General features: G+C 36.3%; 1 protein-coding gene across 3 annotated transcripts in view; it reads right to left on the bottom strand.

Moving 5' to 3' along the window:
• Nucleotides 1-18,184, bottom strand: part of bbs9 (Bardet-Biedl syndrome 9) — a 275,781-nt gene that overhangs the window by 242,934 nt on the left and 14,663 nt on the right. For all 3 annotated transcript variants that reach the window (XM_059022878.1, XM_059022879.1, XM_033998802.3), the window contains exons 6-9: nucleotides 12,664-12,838; nucleotides 7,779-7,863; nucleotides 5,834-6,014; nucleotides 917-1,046 (exon numbers count right to left, since the gene is read on the bottom strand). In XM_059022878.1, coding sequence (XP_058878861.1) covers nucleotides 917-1,046; nucleotides 5,834-6,014; nucleotides 7,779-7,863; nucleotides 12,664-12,838 — 571 coding nt within the window. The remainder of the gene's footprint in view (nucleotides 1-916; nucleotides 1,047-5,833; nucleotides 6,015-7,778; nucleotides 7,864-12,663; nucleotides 12,839-18,184) is intronic.

Genomic DNA, 18,184 nt, shown 5'->3' with positions numbered 1-18,184 from the left:
CATGCCATTTTCATTTGTTTTCTTATTTACAATATTATGTTGACTAAAAAATCAAAAGCAAAGTCTGATTTATATTAAATATGGAATAAACAATGGTGGATGCCAATTACTTTTGTCAGTTTCAAGTTATTTCAGAGAAAATTGTGCATTCTTCGTTTTTTGTGGAGGGGTACCAACAAATTTGAGCACGTCTGTATATATATAAAAAAAAAAAAAAATATATATATATATATATATATATATATATATATATATATATATATATATATATATATATATATATATGATTTTGTATATTAATACAGGTACACAAAGGAATTATAACTGGCGAGATAAATCTTACCTGTTCTGTACTTGTATTCTCTTGTCTTGCATAGTTTTGAAAAAAGCACATACATGTACTGTATTATCAGTCATTCATTTTCATATTATCTGATGCCATACAAGGTTAAAGAAAGTTTTCAGTTTGCATGCTTTCGTTCCTGTTATTAACCAACCAGTTGCTCCCCCGAATGAGTGACATGCTTTGCAGGCAGTGAAATGTGTTGACCCTGAATACACATTGCTGAGGAGAAATGAACAGGGAAGTGCAAATGTAACAGACTACCTGCTAGTAAGGCATGCTAAAAGAAACCTTTCTTTAATGTGGTATAGAACTAGTTAATGCTCTTTCAAAACTGCACATAGCGAACGGAAGAGCATGGCAGGTTAAGGGATTTATTTCAAGCTATTAAATTACCCCTTTAAACATGAATGCCAAAAAAACATGTAAACATGACATGCAAAAGAACACTATTAGCGGGGCAACTGTTGTACCTTGAAAAAGCAAAAAAAAAAAAAGAAGGAAACTGAAAAAATAAAAATAAAATAAATCATCAAGGATACCCATGTAATTCCAGATATGTTCTTTACTCACTGGAAGTTGGCCACTCTGATGGCAACAGGAACATGTGGAAGCTGAGCAGCCCACTGTAGTGTCACATCCTGGTAAACCAGCAGCATGTTATTATGGTTCCCAATGAGACTGTTTGACGTTCCTTCACATACTGCACCACAAAGAAAACCAGAGACAAAGAAAAAAAATCTAGTTGCAGAGCAAATATCAGTACATTTATACATTTCTTCCAACAAGACAATTGGAGGGAGCTGGGGTACTTTATTTGCTTATCAGGAGTTTTGTCTTGTGTCATGGTTTAGTGTTTGACATTTTCCTAGGTTGTGTGGGAAAGTTTAAATGTTTGCAGGAGTTTAAATATATTGAAATAAAATTTCGGATTTGGTTTGATTATTAGTTGTGGTGGTGATTGTATGGTTTGCCGTTCCAAGAACAGAATGGTGTTCAGTCTTCTGGGAAAACTAAAGTGACTTAATAAATATAAAAGACAAACATTTCTAACCTTATTATTAAATATACTGCAGCTAGTGGAAAGTACTACAGACAGTACATAAGACAATATCCAAAGTAACCATACATTTACACTTAATGTTCAGTTAAAATGTTGGAAGTTAAAGAATTTTCTACCCACACAATTCCAGTAGAATATCACTGTATATATTTAATTCCCATTGTTCTTGTAACAGTTGTGCATGAAAAGTTTTATCACATTTGACCAAGCAGTATCCTATTGATAAAAGCTGTGTTAGAACTAAGCAGTGCCACGGTTTAATATAAAAAGTGAATGAGTGATTCTTAAGATATTGCTAAAAATATACATTACGCCAACAAAGATATATTCCAATGCCAGGATTGTAGAACACTGGTTTTAATTGCGTCTTTATAACAGCCGGCAATCAGTCTAATCTGAGGCCCTCACACACACTGTGCAAATGACAGGCAGTGACTGCTGTTCATCCCACTTGAACGAAACTCTTCTGTTTAAACCTTCCCCACCTCAGAATTAAAGAGCAATTGTGCAATTTACCTCAGCTTTTATTCACTACTGTGGTCAAAAAATGAAAGTATTTTTATATCTGCCACACGTGTGGCAACAGTTTCACAGATGCAACCTCACCTTAACAAGCCTTGTTCGAGTTTATGTTGACTCAGAAATGTCTTCATCTAGACATTGTGGGGAAGCTATATAAAAAGGCCAACAAGATGCTCGGATATATTGTTAAAAGTGTTGAATTTAAATCAAGGGAAGTAATGTTAAAACTTTACAATGTATTAGTAAGACCTCATCTAGAATATTGTGTTCAGTTCTGGTCACCTCGCTACAAAAAGGACATTGCTGCTCTAGAAAGAGTGCAAAGAAGAGCGACTAGAATTATCCCAGGTTTAAAGGAGTGTGGAGTAGTGGTTAGGGCTCTGGATTCTGGGCTCTGGGCTCTGGATTTAATGCTTTTTCATTGTAACCAGCAGCACTCCAGGTGAGGTTTTGGGTCTGGGAGTAACTTACCCTCTAATATAAACACTGAGAGCAAAATGTATTTTCAGGGGGTAAAATGCAACATTACCTTGAAGTCATGAGTAATCTCGATAAATACTGTACAATCTTTAATGGTAATGGGGTAGGCATTAAAAAAGAGCCTTCCATTTTAACTGCGATGTTACTTTGAACTAATGTACAACCACTGGTAACCAGTCATCTAAGAGTCTTTTAGGAAAAAATTTAATGAAAATGTTGCAAAGTTTAATTCGCTACAGATGCCAAGTCTTCTCAGAGTATTCAAGTAATAATTCCATCATAATAAAACCCAAAGCAGCAGTAGATTTTGACACCACTGACCAAATCACCTGTTGCCGGACTTTGAAAAAAACTAAAACAAACAATCTCACTTCAGATACAGTTAAATTTAAAGAGTAAGTAGCGGGGTTTCATTGTTAACATCCTGTCAACTTTTCAAAATGGCAGCTCTAGTGCACTGATAGTGTAAGGATTTTTGCCCACATTGTCAAACAGGTAACAGAGCAAAAACAATTCACGATGTGGTACAGAACTGAAAAGCCAGAGCACTTCCTATGTTTTTTTTTTGTTTGTTTGTTTGTTTTTCGCACTTCCTGCAGTGATTTAGAGGACAGATCTCAAATACCAGTGCACTAGAGCGCTCATTTTGACAAGTGTTTAATTTCCAAAAGCAAAATGTTCACAGAGTAAATAAAACACATGAATTAAAGTTTTACTGTAGGGTGTCGGGTTTACAACAAACCACATTGGCTACCTGCTGCGTCCTAGTATTCCTGCAATATGGAGGGCAGCAGTGTGGAGTAGTAGTTAGGGCTCTGGACTCCTGACCGGAGGGTCGTGGGTTCAATCGCAGGTGGGGGACACTGTTGCTGTACCCTTGAGCAAGGTACTTTACCTAGATTGCTCCAGTAAAAACCCAACTGTATAAATGGGTAATTGTATGTAAAAATAATGTGATATCTTGTAACAATTGTAAGTCGCCCTGGATAAGGGTGTCTGCTAAGAAATAAATAATAAATAATAATAAAAAGGCATGTCGTATGCAGACAGGCTAAAAATTGAATCTATTCAGTCTTGAACAAAGAAGACTACGCAGTGATCTGATTCAAGCATTCAAAATTCTAAAAGGTATTGACAATGTCAACCCAGGGGACTTTTTCGACCTGAAAAAAGAAGCAAGGGCCAGGGGTCACAAATGGAGATAAGATAAAGGGGCATGCAGAATAGAAAATAGGAAGCCCTTTTTTTACACAGAGAATTGCGAGGGTCTGGAATGAACTCCCCAGTAATGTTGTTGAAGCTGACACACTGGGATCCTTCAAGAAGCTGCTGCCTTTGATTCTGGGATCAATAAGCTACTAACAACCAAAAGAGCAAGATGGGCCGAATGGCCTCCTTTCATTTGTAAACTTTCTTATGTTCTTACATGCCAGAGAGACATGCATATCAAATTGGAGGAAATTTACTAACCGCTGCATACATTGACTAAGTTAGGTTAATTATTTTGGGACAGATGTAGTCATTTAGACCGTTGTACATTCATTTCAAATGTAGTAATTGTTTTTAAACAAACACAGAATGCACAGACAATCAGAAGGACTTGGAGATTATTCATAAACAAAGACAATAATTTGCCATACAATTTGTGTTCAGATTCATTTCAGGTAATTTATGGATTAAAAAAAAAAAATCACAAAACCATTTTTAATTATTTGAAAAAATATATCACTGGATACGGGAAAGGTAATGAAATGTGTTTGAGTGCAAACACTACGGGGACTCCTATATCCCTAAGTAAATGTGTTTCTGCACTCTCCAGACTGCTGCCTTTTTATTTTTTATTTTATAAAAAATTAAACTGATCTGTGAGGAAACTGCAGTAAATAAACATCTGGGACCACAGATTGCAGATATTATGTGTCTTGTTTTTGTTTTTATCAGTCCTAATAAACCAGAGAGAGACAAGTATAATAAACATCTCTTAAGAAATAAATAACTTTGTCATATTGTTTGCACCCTCCAGTTACCCTGTAGCTGTGCATACTATGAATTGCACAACTGAAACTGAAACTATAAAACCAGGATTAAGTTAAGATTTGCATACACTAAAGGGATTTCTTACCTGTTAAATATCCTTTTATGGGTGTTGTGCATGATTTTCTTTTGTTATTTCCACAGCAAAATGCTTTAAAAAGACTCAAGTCTGATTTTGCGCAAGAATATGAGTTTCTCACAGGCTACAGTACACAACGCTTCACATACTGTACAGGAATCAATACACATCACAACACTAATATGTTTGCCCTTCTCATTTCCCCACAATCAGTCTTGACTAGAGTAGAGAAAAATCAGCTCTGACAAAATCAGCTCTTTTGACTGCCAGACAGTCGCACATCTAAAAGAAACTATCAACCACTCTCAGCAAACAGTCGCACAACTAAAGAGACTATCAACCACTCCGCAAACAGTCGCACAACTAAAGAGACTATCAACCACTCTCAGCAAACAGTCGCACATCTAAAAGAGACTATCAACCACTCTCAGCAAACAGTCGCACATCTAAAAGAGACTATCAATCACTCTCAGCAAACAGTCGCACATCTAAAGAGACTATCAACCACTCTCAGCAAACAGTCGCACATCTAAAGAGACTATCAACCACTCTCAGCAAACAGTCGCACATCTAAAAGAGACTATCAACCACTCTCAGCAAACAGTCGCACAACTAAAGTATGAACCAACCTTAAGACGTAAGGAAACAATGTAAAACGGCAAGCCAAATGGCAAGGTCAATAACTCATTAAAACACAACTTTTGGGTGTGTTTTATGTTTGAATAAAAAAAAAAAAGAGTACAAAAATATAGTACAAAATCCAATCATTGGTCTGTATAGATTACACTAAAAGTGTCCTGCTTCACATATTTCTTGGCATAGGAGTTTGGACTCTGCCAAGTGGAAATTACATGTTGCATTCATTATGTTTAATGTGGGATAGCATAAACTGCATATTTATTACATATTCCTCATGAAATCTGCAAGTGCCTTATTAAAGTAATAAGTAATTAATGTGAAGGAAGAACAACTGACTTATAACAAATGACTTACGTAATATGTAAAAAACAAAGCACGCAAACGAATGTACAATATGTGTTCCAATTCAAACATGATTCATCAATCTTAAATATGTTTATAAACAGTTTTTTGGTTTTGTTTTTTTAACATTTTTAATTAAATAAACAGAGGAATGTTTCTCAGTTCATCCTCGATGATGTGTTAATGGAATAAAAACAAAAATGGCTCCATATTTACTTTGTTTATTGTATGAGGTTTGAGTTTGAGTAGATTAAAAGCCTTCTTGGAAATATCTGATCACTTCTGATAACGTAACTATATTTATGCAAGCATAATTAAACCCGACACATACCTGATGCATACGGTAAGAAGCAACTTGGATTGTGTTCCAGTTTCTTCATGAAACACATCTGCCCGTTCTCTTTTATGCAGAAAAAGTTTCTCTCTCCCAGCACAAACACAGAGGCTGCCACCGGATTAGACAAAACGTTTAAATCCAGAGCTATCTCTCCAATGGACAGCATCCAGTCTGCCTAAAAAATGAATAATTGAAACAAAATGTTATACTTAGTGGTTCAGTTGATTAACCCATACCACAGTGAGATAAACTAAAGCTGTTTTTAGGGTATTTTGGTACTGTAACATTTTCTAAATTATCACTGGTGCTGTAAAATGTTCTAATACATCCAGCTGTGGCATAGTAACAGCTATGAACTTAACTTCAATAACATGGGAAACCTTTCCACTTGGTGATAAACATAAACAAACCACTAGACTAGATTTCTTTAGCTAGCAGACCAATAAACCTAAAGTGCAACTAATAACTACAGTAATGCTGCACAAACCGATTCAGATTGAGCGCTCCACAAAAATATCAGGCGCTGACAAACAGGTGAGGGTCCTTGATGATTGCAATCCACACAAATTTTTAAATCATCAGTTGCAGGTAGATCAGTATAACAATTTTTCATATGAAGAGGTCTTGTGAAATGCCAAATAAATTAGACATGGCAACCTGAACCTTAAATTTCATTCTCTACTGTAACAATAGTTTAAAGGCATCATCACAGAAAAAGGGAGCCCACTTCAAAGCAGTTGGACTTTCTATTAGTATATGTTTGCCTGCATTCACACAGCTTCTTTAAGCATTGGTAAAACACTCAACACCAACCAAACTGTTTCATGTAATGGTGTATTTTAGACCCTTAGGCGGATCTCTTTTTGATGTTGCTCTTTTTACTCAAGACAGCTTTCCAGTGTGTGATTTCTGATTGTGGCTTAAACTTGGAAGATACACCTTAGGGTCAGTAATGTACCAGTACATCAAACAACTGTGCTTCACCAATGAACCAGGATCTGTATGAGTGTATGCAAACATGAACTGATAAGAATGAGGACTTCTGTGAAACTTATGATTTGTATATGGTGGTGTGTTTTTGAACAGCCCCTTGCACAGTAAAACCTGTCCAATTCAGCATCGCTAGGGATCAGAAAATTGCACACGATTAGATGATTAGTGTGCTGGATTACAGAGTTGCTGTCATTTAATACTGAACCTAAAAGGTAAAATGACAACATTATTTGAATACTTTAAAAAAAAAACTTGATTACTGTACATACAGTATAATAAACACACTAATACCTCAGCAAACTTTAAAAACAACAATGCCAGCAAAATCTTTACCTGTCATTAGCAGGAGGCTGTTTAAACCATTCCCATAGAAAGACCTTTTTTTGTGTTGATTTTGGTAAACCTTCAGCTTTTTTTGTAAGTCCATATGGACATTTAATCATTTTTATTTGCTGTTCAAAAACATCACAATTCAGAATGTCGCAGGCGGGAAATGTGAGTATATGCGCAATGTCTTGCTTTTGTCTTCGTTGTGTTTTTTATACTACTGTGGTTTTAAACTTTGAAAAAAAAAAAAAAAAGACCCGGTGCCAGACTGCGCAGTCAAAGTTACACTGATTTTAGGCAGCAGACTTAATCACGTTGGACTCCAGAATAGACCAATTCCAGATTGTAGGGGACCCATAAAGCATGCCGAATTAGAGAATGTCACTTGGATTAGACAGGCTTTACTGTATTTCTCTAGTTATTGTGCTACAGCTGTGGCTTTCAGCTAGATGTACAACAAGTAACCAGGAGGTAATTATTTTGTTAAACTACTCTTTCAAGATTCTCTTGCTGGTACAAGCTTTGTTCCTAGGTATTTCAAACTCAAGACCAAAATTTAAGCCACCTGAACCCCCATTCGAATGGTGGTGCCCAAGAACAGTACTATTGCAATACTCACTGCCAGTTTTTTTCCAGAGACAAGCTTTTGGTGTTCTGATTCCTGTCTCGTATCAGCATCTGTGGCAACAGCGAGAGTTTGGTACCTGACATTAATCAAAAAAAAAAAAAAAAAAAAGAATAGAAATACATAAAACATCCAAAAACATTAAGTTGGAAACTTCATATGTTAGTCTTTCAACCATAGCACTGCCATATAAAAGTTTGCTAAATATGTTATTAGATACATGTTATATGTTAAAATAGATAGACTTATTTTGCATATCCATATTTGCTTTATTTTAGCAGCAGTCAAGGAATTATCAACTTTCACCAAAGCACAAATCAGTTTCACAGATCCAACACCAAGAAGCACTGAATGCCGTGGTGATATTTATGTCCTTCATTTGTCCTACCCATTATCATAAGAGGAGACACTGACTTAAATACAAACTATTTTCTTCATTTTCATTGACCATGTCATTCTTCTGTTAATTTCTTCTTGGTTTCAGATATTTTCTGTCCATTCAGATCTGTTCATTTGCTAACCCCCCCACTGGATCTTGCTCAAGCTCTTGAAAAACAGAGATTGTTGTATATCTTTTTTCAGGGAAGAATAGATGAAGTCTTGATTTCTGGCTTACTGCTGGCAATTTCAGGTGCTGAATTTGTTTTTTAATGAAATGATGCTGAACTAGCAGAATTTACTAAAACCAAGCTTTTTGAAGTTGTATACATGTACAGAATGCCAGCAAAGTTATCAATGAGTGCCAATAGTAATATATATATTTAGGAACTTGCTTGAGACCATCAATAACAGCCTTCAGACAAACAATGATCTGTGCAGAAATAAATCTTGTGAACTAAAGGTTTTATATTTCCATTTAATAAAAATATTGAAATTTAATTGTATATAGGTTTCTCAATACAACCTTGTAGTGCCTACTTTCAATATTATTATTATTTATTTATGTAGCAGACGCCTTTATCCAAGGCGACTTACAGAGACTAGGGTGTGTGAACTATGCATCAGCTGCAGAGTCACTTACAACTACGTCTCACCCGAAAGACGGAGCACAAGGAGGTTAAGTGACTTGCTCAGGGTCACACAAGGAGTCAGTGGCTGAGGTGGGATTTGAACCGGGGACCTCCTGGTTACAAGCCCATTTCTTTAACCACTGGACCACACAGCCTCCTATCAATGTTAACCATAAACTGAAAAATACTTAAAGGTTTTGCATAATAAACACCTCATATCTTTGGTATCTGTGGGGAAGGCTCTTAAGTCCTACATGTGGTTCAAATTAAATGTTACCCATTATTACTTAAGTGATGAGTTAAAACTCAGAATAATAAACAGCTGCAAAACACAAGCACTGCACTGTGGAAGTGTCATTAGAAAGTCAAAACTTTCAGTTATCGCTTTCCTAACCAGGCTCAGCTGTAGCAATAGCAGAAGATACATAGATATCAGCAGTTGTATTATACAGTATCCAGTGTCACTGTTTTTACCAATTTTAGTTTCTTATTTAAACATGTAAAATACTGCGGATGTGGTTCTTGGCATAAAAGTGTAAATGGCAAAAGCATGGCTTTAAAAAAATATGTGGTAAAAAAATTGATCTAAAGAAACTGATCCTTCTGCAGTAAGTATTAAGGCAATAACACTGGATGTAATAACCTCTTTTTTACACACTTTAAAAATAAAGACCTAGTGAACTTGTCAGATAACCAAAAATCTACTCCTTAACCTGACATGTACAAAGGATTACAGCTGTGGCCAAAAGTTTTGCACCACCCTATAGCAGTGGTTCCCAACCTTTTTCAATGTAGGGACCACCATGGTGTTTGGATTTTCCCCACGGACCACTTGCCTCGCATTGTTTCATAACAGCATTTTGAAACTAAGCTATATGTGTACATGTATAACTGCATGTAGAAAGTAAAGTATTTATATAACATACCTAACTTAATGAGATTCCTGGGACTGAATCTTCAATACCAGTTCATCAAGGAATGTTGTCGTTTTACACATTAGAAGTTACTGATGGCAAAGTTTATAAATAAAAATAAAAAAAAAAGTTTTTTTTTTTTCACATTCTGAATGCTTTGTAGATAAATGCCATCCCAATTTTGCAGGATTAAGAGTTTTGTTTGACAAAACTCCTGACAAATAATGCCCTGGGGCTTGGGTCGTCCTCAGATCCAGTAAATGTAAATACCAGTACTCGTCCCCACAACCGTTACCTCGTGTAGCAAATTAATCTATCCATTTCTAATAAAACTTCTTGCCAAGGCCATAGCCAGCTATAAGGCATGGGCCTCAGTTAAAATCATACTACATTATTTATTTAGGCTTTTTACACGTTGCTTTGCCTCAAATAAAAACGCATTTCATCCCTCGTTGTGTGTGCACATTAATTCCCAAGTCCCGCTGATATCTCTGGGCTCTTCAAAATCTTTACTGAAATAAACCGATTAACTAAGACTGCTATCTACTCCAGCGAATAATATTAACGTGCATAATGGCGGTGGAATAAAATGAATTTTAAGTAGTGCTCTTATAATGCAAACACATAATTAATCATCGTACTTCTTATTAATTTTATTTACAGGGCTGTGGTTTGCAAGGAGCCTCGCAGCTAGCCAATCACATTAATAGAAGTGCCTCAGTGATTTTTCACGGCTGGCTACGGCCCTGATTGCACTCACTGAGTCGCCAGTTCGACGTACATATAAAAAACACACTGGAATACGAAGACAAGGTGGGTGAGTAGCAATTTAAAAAATTTTAAATGATTGGAGAGTGTACAGGAAGTTACAAACCACTTCTGGTGGGCTGTGATGTGTAAATTAAATTGGATTGGTGGCACGCAGTCTATAGGAGTTATAGCATTTTGGTTAAATATGACGCCGTCAGAACAGACAACACACAATATTTCCAGAAGTAGTGTTAACAGAATTTCCTTTTGGCATAGTCTTGTGAGGTATTAAACCTGGCTGAATAAACCCATATAATAACATGGAGCTGAAGTCGATCATTCAGACTATGGTGCAGTTCACAAGTCAAGCAACAAATATAGGTTCTCTTTGTTTCATTAACTTCTGTTACTATATGCAGCTAACCTCTCCAAAAACGTATAATATGGAAATAATAGGGATATTCCTATATCCCTGGCAACACTGTAGCACATATTTTATATTGTTGAAAAGTACTACAACTGTGGTTGTAATGGTTCTTTATTGTTTGTTTCTTTGTTTTAATTTAGTCATTCCAACCGAGTTAGGAATATGCAATACAGTGCGCTACTTTTATGCAGAGCAAAAAGGCTGGGACAGCCAGATAAAGTTTATTTTTTCCTTAATAGTGAACACAAGCAGTAGAATGAGCACGGATTAGAAAGATGCACACTGACGTGAATGCTAGATGTAGTCTGTAATTTTGACAAGACAAATGTGACTTCATTATGTGTAACAGTTATTTAGTATTTGTTTCACATAAGAAAGCTGTAATGGCGACTTAGTTTGAGAGCAGTGCTTGGTATTGCATCAAAGGGAGCTGTAATATTAAGTTATACACACTAGTAATAAAAGAAAGATAAAGGGGAAGAATGTAGACTACATAGATACTTTATAATTATATATAATGTGGTTAACCAAGCGTTTTTCAGTTTTTTGGGGCTTTAGTTGACTCTCTTATAAAAATTCACTAAAAATCTATTTTTTACAGTAACATCTTGAAATTGGTGTCCTTTTTTCAGAACACTCTGGGGAACATTATAAAGCACTTCTTCAGAAACCATATAAAACTTTTTGCTTTTATTTTTTCAGTTCCAATCCCGGCTCACTCACTGACTCACTGTATGACCCCGAGCAAGTCACTTAACCTCCTTGTGCTCTGTCTTTCGGGTGAGACGTTGTTGTAAGTGACTCTACAGCTGATGCATAGTACACACACCCTAGTCTCTATAAGTCGGCTTGGATAAAGGCATCTACTAAATACAAATAATAGATAGATAGATAGACAGACAGACAGAGAGACAGACAGATAGAGAGACAGAGAGATAGATAGATAGATATATAGATAGATAGTAATTAAAATGTATTATTTGTTTTATTGTAAAGGTTATGTATTTAATCACACGCAGATCACTGTAATGTAAAGCATGCAGAAGCAAGAAAAGTATCAACATTACGATTACATAATCGCGGAATGAAATCGCCACGTGACTCATTTAGGACTACGGGGGGGGGGGGGGGCGGGGGGGCGCGAAATTTGCCATGACACTATCGCACAAAAAAAAAAAAAAAAAAATCAAGCAGGCAGTGAAATTCAATTCCTCCCCTATCCAATGATATGCGTTAAAAAGCTGTACTGGAAATTATGGTGACCCATAATGAAGTGCATTTTTTATCATGTTTACCCGATCACAGGCCCAAAATGACACTTCAGTATGATCTTGTTTACATTACCAATAGCTGCTGTTGTGTTGCTTAGAATTGCGTAACTGAATTTTGGGAGTTGTTTGCGGACCACCTGGAGTTTACTCACGGACCACAGGTTGGGAACCACTGCCCGAATGGATTAACCAATTTTGCTTCATAAAGTCGAATGACTGTGGAATAATGTTATGTTAACATATTGAATTGCATACTGCTTTGTAGTCTTCCCACATACTTAACGAAAAACTGACAAACTGAAAAATGTGACTTTGAAATCTAACATTAAACACTGTACTACTATTATGGCTTCCAGTAGACTTTTGCAATATCATTTTGTAGTTTCTTTGATTGCATGATGTTGAATAAAATAACTAATTTTGTCAATCCCCAACTTTTGGCCATAGCTGTAGTTGCTGTAAGTATGCTGACATTTTTTATTTTCATTTAGCTTTTGTAATACTAACTTGTAGCTCTCAACGTATCGACTGGAAGAAACAGTGATGAAAGTGTCTGTGCGGGCGATGTAACACAGTGGACCAGGCAGAAGGAAACCTGGTAGAAACCTGCCGAATGCATAGCTCTCCTGTTCAAAGAACACCAGCATACCATCCATGGACTGAATGCAAATAAAGTCACGACCTAAAATAATAAAAATAAATGTCAGTAACATACACACATGTATCAGCATCATGAAAAACCATGTATATCTACTATATGTACAAGTCATTTTAAATCACATTTGAGAAATCAACCAAATATACAGATAATTAGGGGGCAGGCAAAGCCCTGCTTGTAAATGTATTGTGTTATGTTTATTTCACATGGGTGAATGTATTGTAAATACTGTATTGTTTTGGTTTTAGAACGGGTGAATTGAAGGTGGTGTTTTGTTGTTACTGTTCTATGTATTGTTTGGGATTATTTACAGGGGAAATATTGTTGTATAGTTTAAGTGCGGTCTGGCAGAGGTGTTAACAGCTCATCTCTGCCAGACAGCTCGTGACACTGGGTGGTCGGCAGTCAGTGATTATTGACAAAGTGACTGTTGACCATGCAGATACAAAAACCCCATGCAGAATGTTACCATCTCCAGATTGATTGATTAATTTATTGCTAATCTGGAGATGGTCACAGGTACAAAAACCTGCAGCATTTGCTGATCTGTGGGGTGTTCAAGGAGGCGGAACCTGAGCATGTCGAGAGAAAACGAGTCAAAAGAAAAAGAAAACAATTGCTACTCATGCTGGGCAGACCAGCACGGTATTTGTTTGGCATCAGTGTTCAAGATTTGTTTTGGTGTTTGAACTTTTATTTTTGCTCTGTGAACTCTGTTTTTGTCTACCATTTTTTTTTATAATTTTTTTGAATAAAAACATCGCACCAGCGCATTCACTCGTAGTGCCTGCATCTGTGTCAACTTCCTGGTCTGGGACGTCACTACTTGAGCCAAACTGTCTCTAAACCACTCATATTATTATTGGTAGCCAGGGCTACTTTCGGCTGATCTCAGTTGTTAATAAAGAATTGCTTGGTATGGCCTTCAGTTATAGTAGAAAGTTGAGCTATGTTGCGTCCCAAATGGGATTGTCTCTGCTGAAGTCTCGTGAACATATGGTACTGCTTTCGAACTTGTTGCTTTTTAGCACGAGAAGCGGATTTACACACCCTTTTTAGCCATCCAATTTTTTGGCTGTACACTTCCTAAAGTGTGAGGAATTTGCGTGATATGTGCACTATGTCGCATTCTTACGACAATAAGAGAGAATTTGGAGCTCCTAAACTGCATGTAAACCAAGTCAATGTAAGCTTTTGTTGCAATAGTCTGGGGCCAACTCTTCATTTGAAAGGTAGATTCAATGCCCATGCATATCCGAGTACTGTTTTACCTCATTGCGCCTTCAAGATCTGGAAAGAGGCTGCCTGAAGAATTTTCGAAGAAGTAAAAAAGAAATACTAGAGCTCAGAGACTTTTGCATGAAAGTTGGGTTCACTTGTTTGGCTTGCCTGATACAATGTCTGATAATGGTAATTGTGTGTGTCTGTGTGTGGGGGGGGGGGGTGTCTAATGGCTTCCTTATGCAAAACCTGATAGCCACATTAACACCTAAAAACATCAACAAACCAGCTCCCAAATGAGTGATCGTTTTAGAATAACCTTTATAGAGCTTCTTTAAACTGAATCATATGCCGATTCCAACTAGCTGGCTAGAATAATGGCTCCCTTTCAAAACCAGAGTTTACTGCACATGAAATTAGAAGCAGAATTTATATGACAAACAGGTAGAAACTCGCAGGAGCGTAAACATAACAGTTGTTTTACTTGATTCACGTCAAAGCAGGATTAGGCTTTGTTTAAATTGAATTATACAGTACATTGTTTAAAACTGTAAAAAAAAAAGAAAATGTAAATACTGGAGGATTTAACCAAATCAACCTCATAACAGTTTATAAGCACACAAAATATCTCCTGCAATTTGAGTAATTATCATTTATGTTGTGTACAACAGTGCCTTTTAAACACAGTAAACATTTTTTTATTTAATTCCAGCTTTTGCATTTTGCTTTCAGAACTGTGACAAAGTGGCAAGCAGGTCTGCGTTAAACTTGGTAAACTTTTCAAAATACCCCAATATTGTTTATTTTTTGTTAGCAGTGAACATAGGCTAACCAGACAGGAGAGGCAAACATTTACAAGCATTTGTGTATTTGAACGCAGGTTTCAAAGGGGGTGTGTGTACATATGAACTGATCAAGGTTAGATAATCTTTAAACTCTCAACAGCAAGAGATATAGAAGTACCAAAATAAACTTAGTATCAATGAGATATGGGGTTGGAGTTGGCTCCACCACCATGTGATAAATTCTTAAATATTCTTTATGGCGTTCATTGAAATAAGAAATAAGTTGTATGTGCTAGTTTGCACAGGTGTATATTGGTCTGTCATTCCTTTTTTATTTTAAAAGTTATTCAAATATTTTCAGTGCTTGAGCTAAAAAAAGAAAGGATATGTTTGCTGCTTTGCAACCCTCTTTACCGATTTCTTCTTTCATACTTACTCTTGAAAACATATATGCAGTTTTAAACAAGAAATATCCACTTCAAAAAGTCAAGACAGCTATGTTTTCACTCTATTAAATGTATAAATCTAACTTTCTTTATATCAGATGGGATCGCTAAATGCAACATATAGCTTTAGCAGCTCATGCCTCTTGGGAAAATGTCAAACTGCCAGCAGTTGGTACATTCTGCTATCAGCCCAGCTGCGTTTCTCCAGTTTAACATGACAAAAAATACATTTAGTCTAAACACACTCTTAAACATCAGTTTCATTAAACAAGTTAATGCGATATCTGAAATGTGAGCCAAGTGGCAAAGTTTCACTGTAGCAGCAGTCGTTAAACAAGTCACTTTGGCTGAAATAAAAAAAAAATACAAATCTCAGTTACTTCCTGCTGTTTCTACAGAGCATTGCCATTAAAACTGCGCTTTTCATATTTGCAAATGTTGTAATAAGAGATACATGCTTTGAGCAGATTCTGTGTCTGCATGCATGGATTTTGGATGCAATTATTTCAATGAGAATTTCAGCCTGAACTGATACATGGATAATCCCCCAAAAATACCTGACTACTTTATCAGGTTTTGAGTTACACATAAGCGATAACTATAAAGCGCGATGAGTGTATAACCGTCTTCCTCGACTATATCAAGTAGACTAATATCCTCAAGTATACTTTATGTGACATGCACTGTAACTATAGGTGAGTTTTGGTATTTCTTTTTTTTAAGATCTGGGATTTTAATTTTAAAAAAAGCCAGATGTGTTGCTTTTACTCTGGGTCTGACTTGAGTTGTCAGTTTTGTAACACTCACAATAATGTGGAACAAACTAAACATGAAGTGCTTTTGGTGAATTTAGTGCTCACGAAAGCTGAGGAACAAGCACTGGTTAGAGCCAGGCACTGAGCCGGCAGCCGCTGTGAGAGCTTCCCCTCACAGCTCTACAAAGTGCACCCCTGCCTGCTTCAGAGCGGGTTTCACTGAAGCAGAGACTGGAAATTGTGCTGAATTGTGTGGTGTAGTTTTGTGATGTGGACTAATGGACTACATTGAGACCACAAAAGTATTTTCACTTGTGACCTATACCAGATTCAGACCTGGGTCTCCAGAGGGGAAAGGCAATGTTAGGCTAGAGAATTTTAAATCAAAAGGTGGCTCATGGTTACATTACAATGTTAACATAATATGGTAATTTCGCAAATGTTGATATAATGAACAAAGACTAAGTATTTTTGCATCTTAAGACAATATTTAAGGCTTTGCATTAATTTGGCTGAAAACCTATATTTCCCTGTTGCCCAGGTATGAATCACATGACGTATAAAACAGAGGACCATTTGTTCAACAGCATAAAGACAAAGTAAAATGAAATGTTTGTCAATAATCCTGAAATTACTTTAAAATGTACAAGTATGATTTGCTGTATTGCAAAAGGTTCATTATAGACTACAATCAAATCACAGGAAAAAAAAAAAATCTTCAAACAAAAACAAGGTTGTTTGGACAGCTATCAACCACCAGCAGACGCCTTCAAATGCGGTTGTGCATTCATCACATTTTCTTCTGTAATTTTTATACTGTGAATAAAGCATGTTTTATGTAAAACAAAACAAAAACTTTTGGCCTGTGTTTCATGTTCAATATAACTAGTTTGGTATAGTATTTTGGAGAAAAAGTCCTATAGCTTCTAGCCATCAGGATATAAAATCACAACACAGTTGATATCAAGTTTCCATTTAGCAAGTAGTTTTCCGAGACATTGTCAGCCTAAACTATGAAAATATAAATACTGTATGTCCCCAAATCATAACTTCTGGTTAATTAGAACGCAACAGTATCTGCTTTGAACAGCCTCATGTTTGCCTTTATTTACAGCATTTGCACAGGGAATCCAAAGTTTATTTTCTTTTTAAATATATATTACTGGCCAGACAGCTGGAGTGTGAGCTTCCCAAGCTAACCCATGCCTCATCTGTGCCAGGGAATGACTAAAAAGTATGGGTGAGAAGTTTAGTGTTACTTAACTTTGGATTCCGACAAGGCCACCAACATAGGTACTGTAACAATCTATTGCCAAATGCTTTGTTGAGTTGACCAGAACTCAGCTCACATTGGCCCTGAACAGTCATTAGGTGAAAATGTGCATTTTAGAATGTTCCTTCCCCGATCTACCATGGGGGGCGTAGAACAATGGATTGGAACATACATTTTACTTAATTCCAAGAGTTGTTTAGGTTGTGCTCCTACTGCCATCTAGTGGATGTCTATTTATTTTAAATCTGATTTCCTGGATTAAGCACAAAGTAGGAGGCTGTGTGGTCCAGTGGTTAAAGAAACGGGCTTGTAAGCAGAAGGTCCCCGGTTCAAATCCCACCTTAGCCACTGACTCATTGTGTGACCCTGAGCAAGTCACTTAACCTCCTTGTGCTCCGTCTTTCGGGCGAGACGTAGCTGTAAGTGACTCTGTAGCTGATGCATAGTTCACACACCCTAGTCTCTGTAAGTCACCTTGAATAAAGGCGTCTGCTAAATAAACAAACAATAACAGTAATAATAATAAGTAATGAATCTGTCTGCACTTGTATTTAAAGGCAGCTCTGTAAATAAAAATTCAGTAAATAAAATAACATCCATGACATCGCAAATAGTCAAATAAGAAAACAACATTGAAAGAAAATACTTTTTAGATTATTATTTTTTTTTATTTTATTTTTTTTTACAAAATTAGTTCTTTTCCAAATCATGGCCATGAATAAGTGCCTTGTTCACAGCTTCTTCGTATATACATTACTTAACCCGAAGTAATTTCAGTATCCCATTCACATGCCTCCTTTATTGTTACATTCAACTTTGCATTTGAAATGTGTTTTTTGTACTCCTCACTCATTCTCTATAGTGTTATATACCTTAAGAGACTTTTTGAA

This window comes from Acipenser ruthenus, chromosome 4 (genome assembly GCF_902713425.1).
Source record: "Acipenser ruthenus chromosome 4, fAciRut3.2 maternal haplotype, whole genome shotgun sequence".
NCBI lineage: Eukaryota > Metazoa > Chordata > Actinopteri > Acipenseriformes > Acipenseridae > Acipenser > Acipenser ruthenus.
This window is presented reverse-complemented; position numbering and strand designations above follow the sequence as displayed.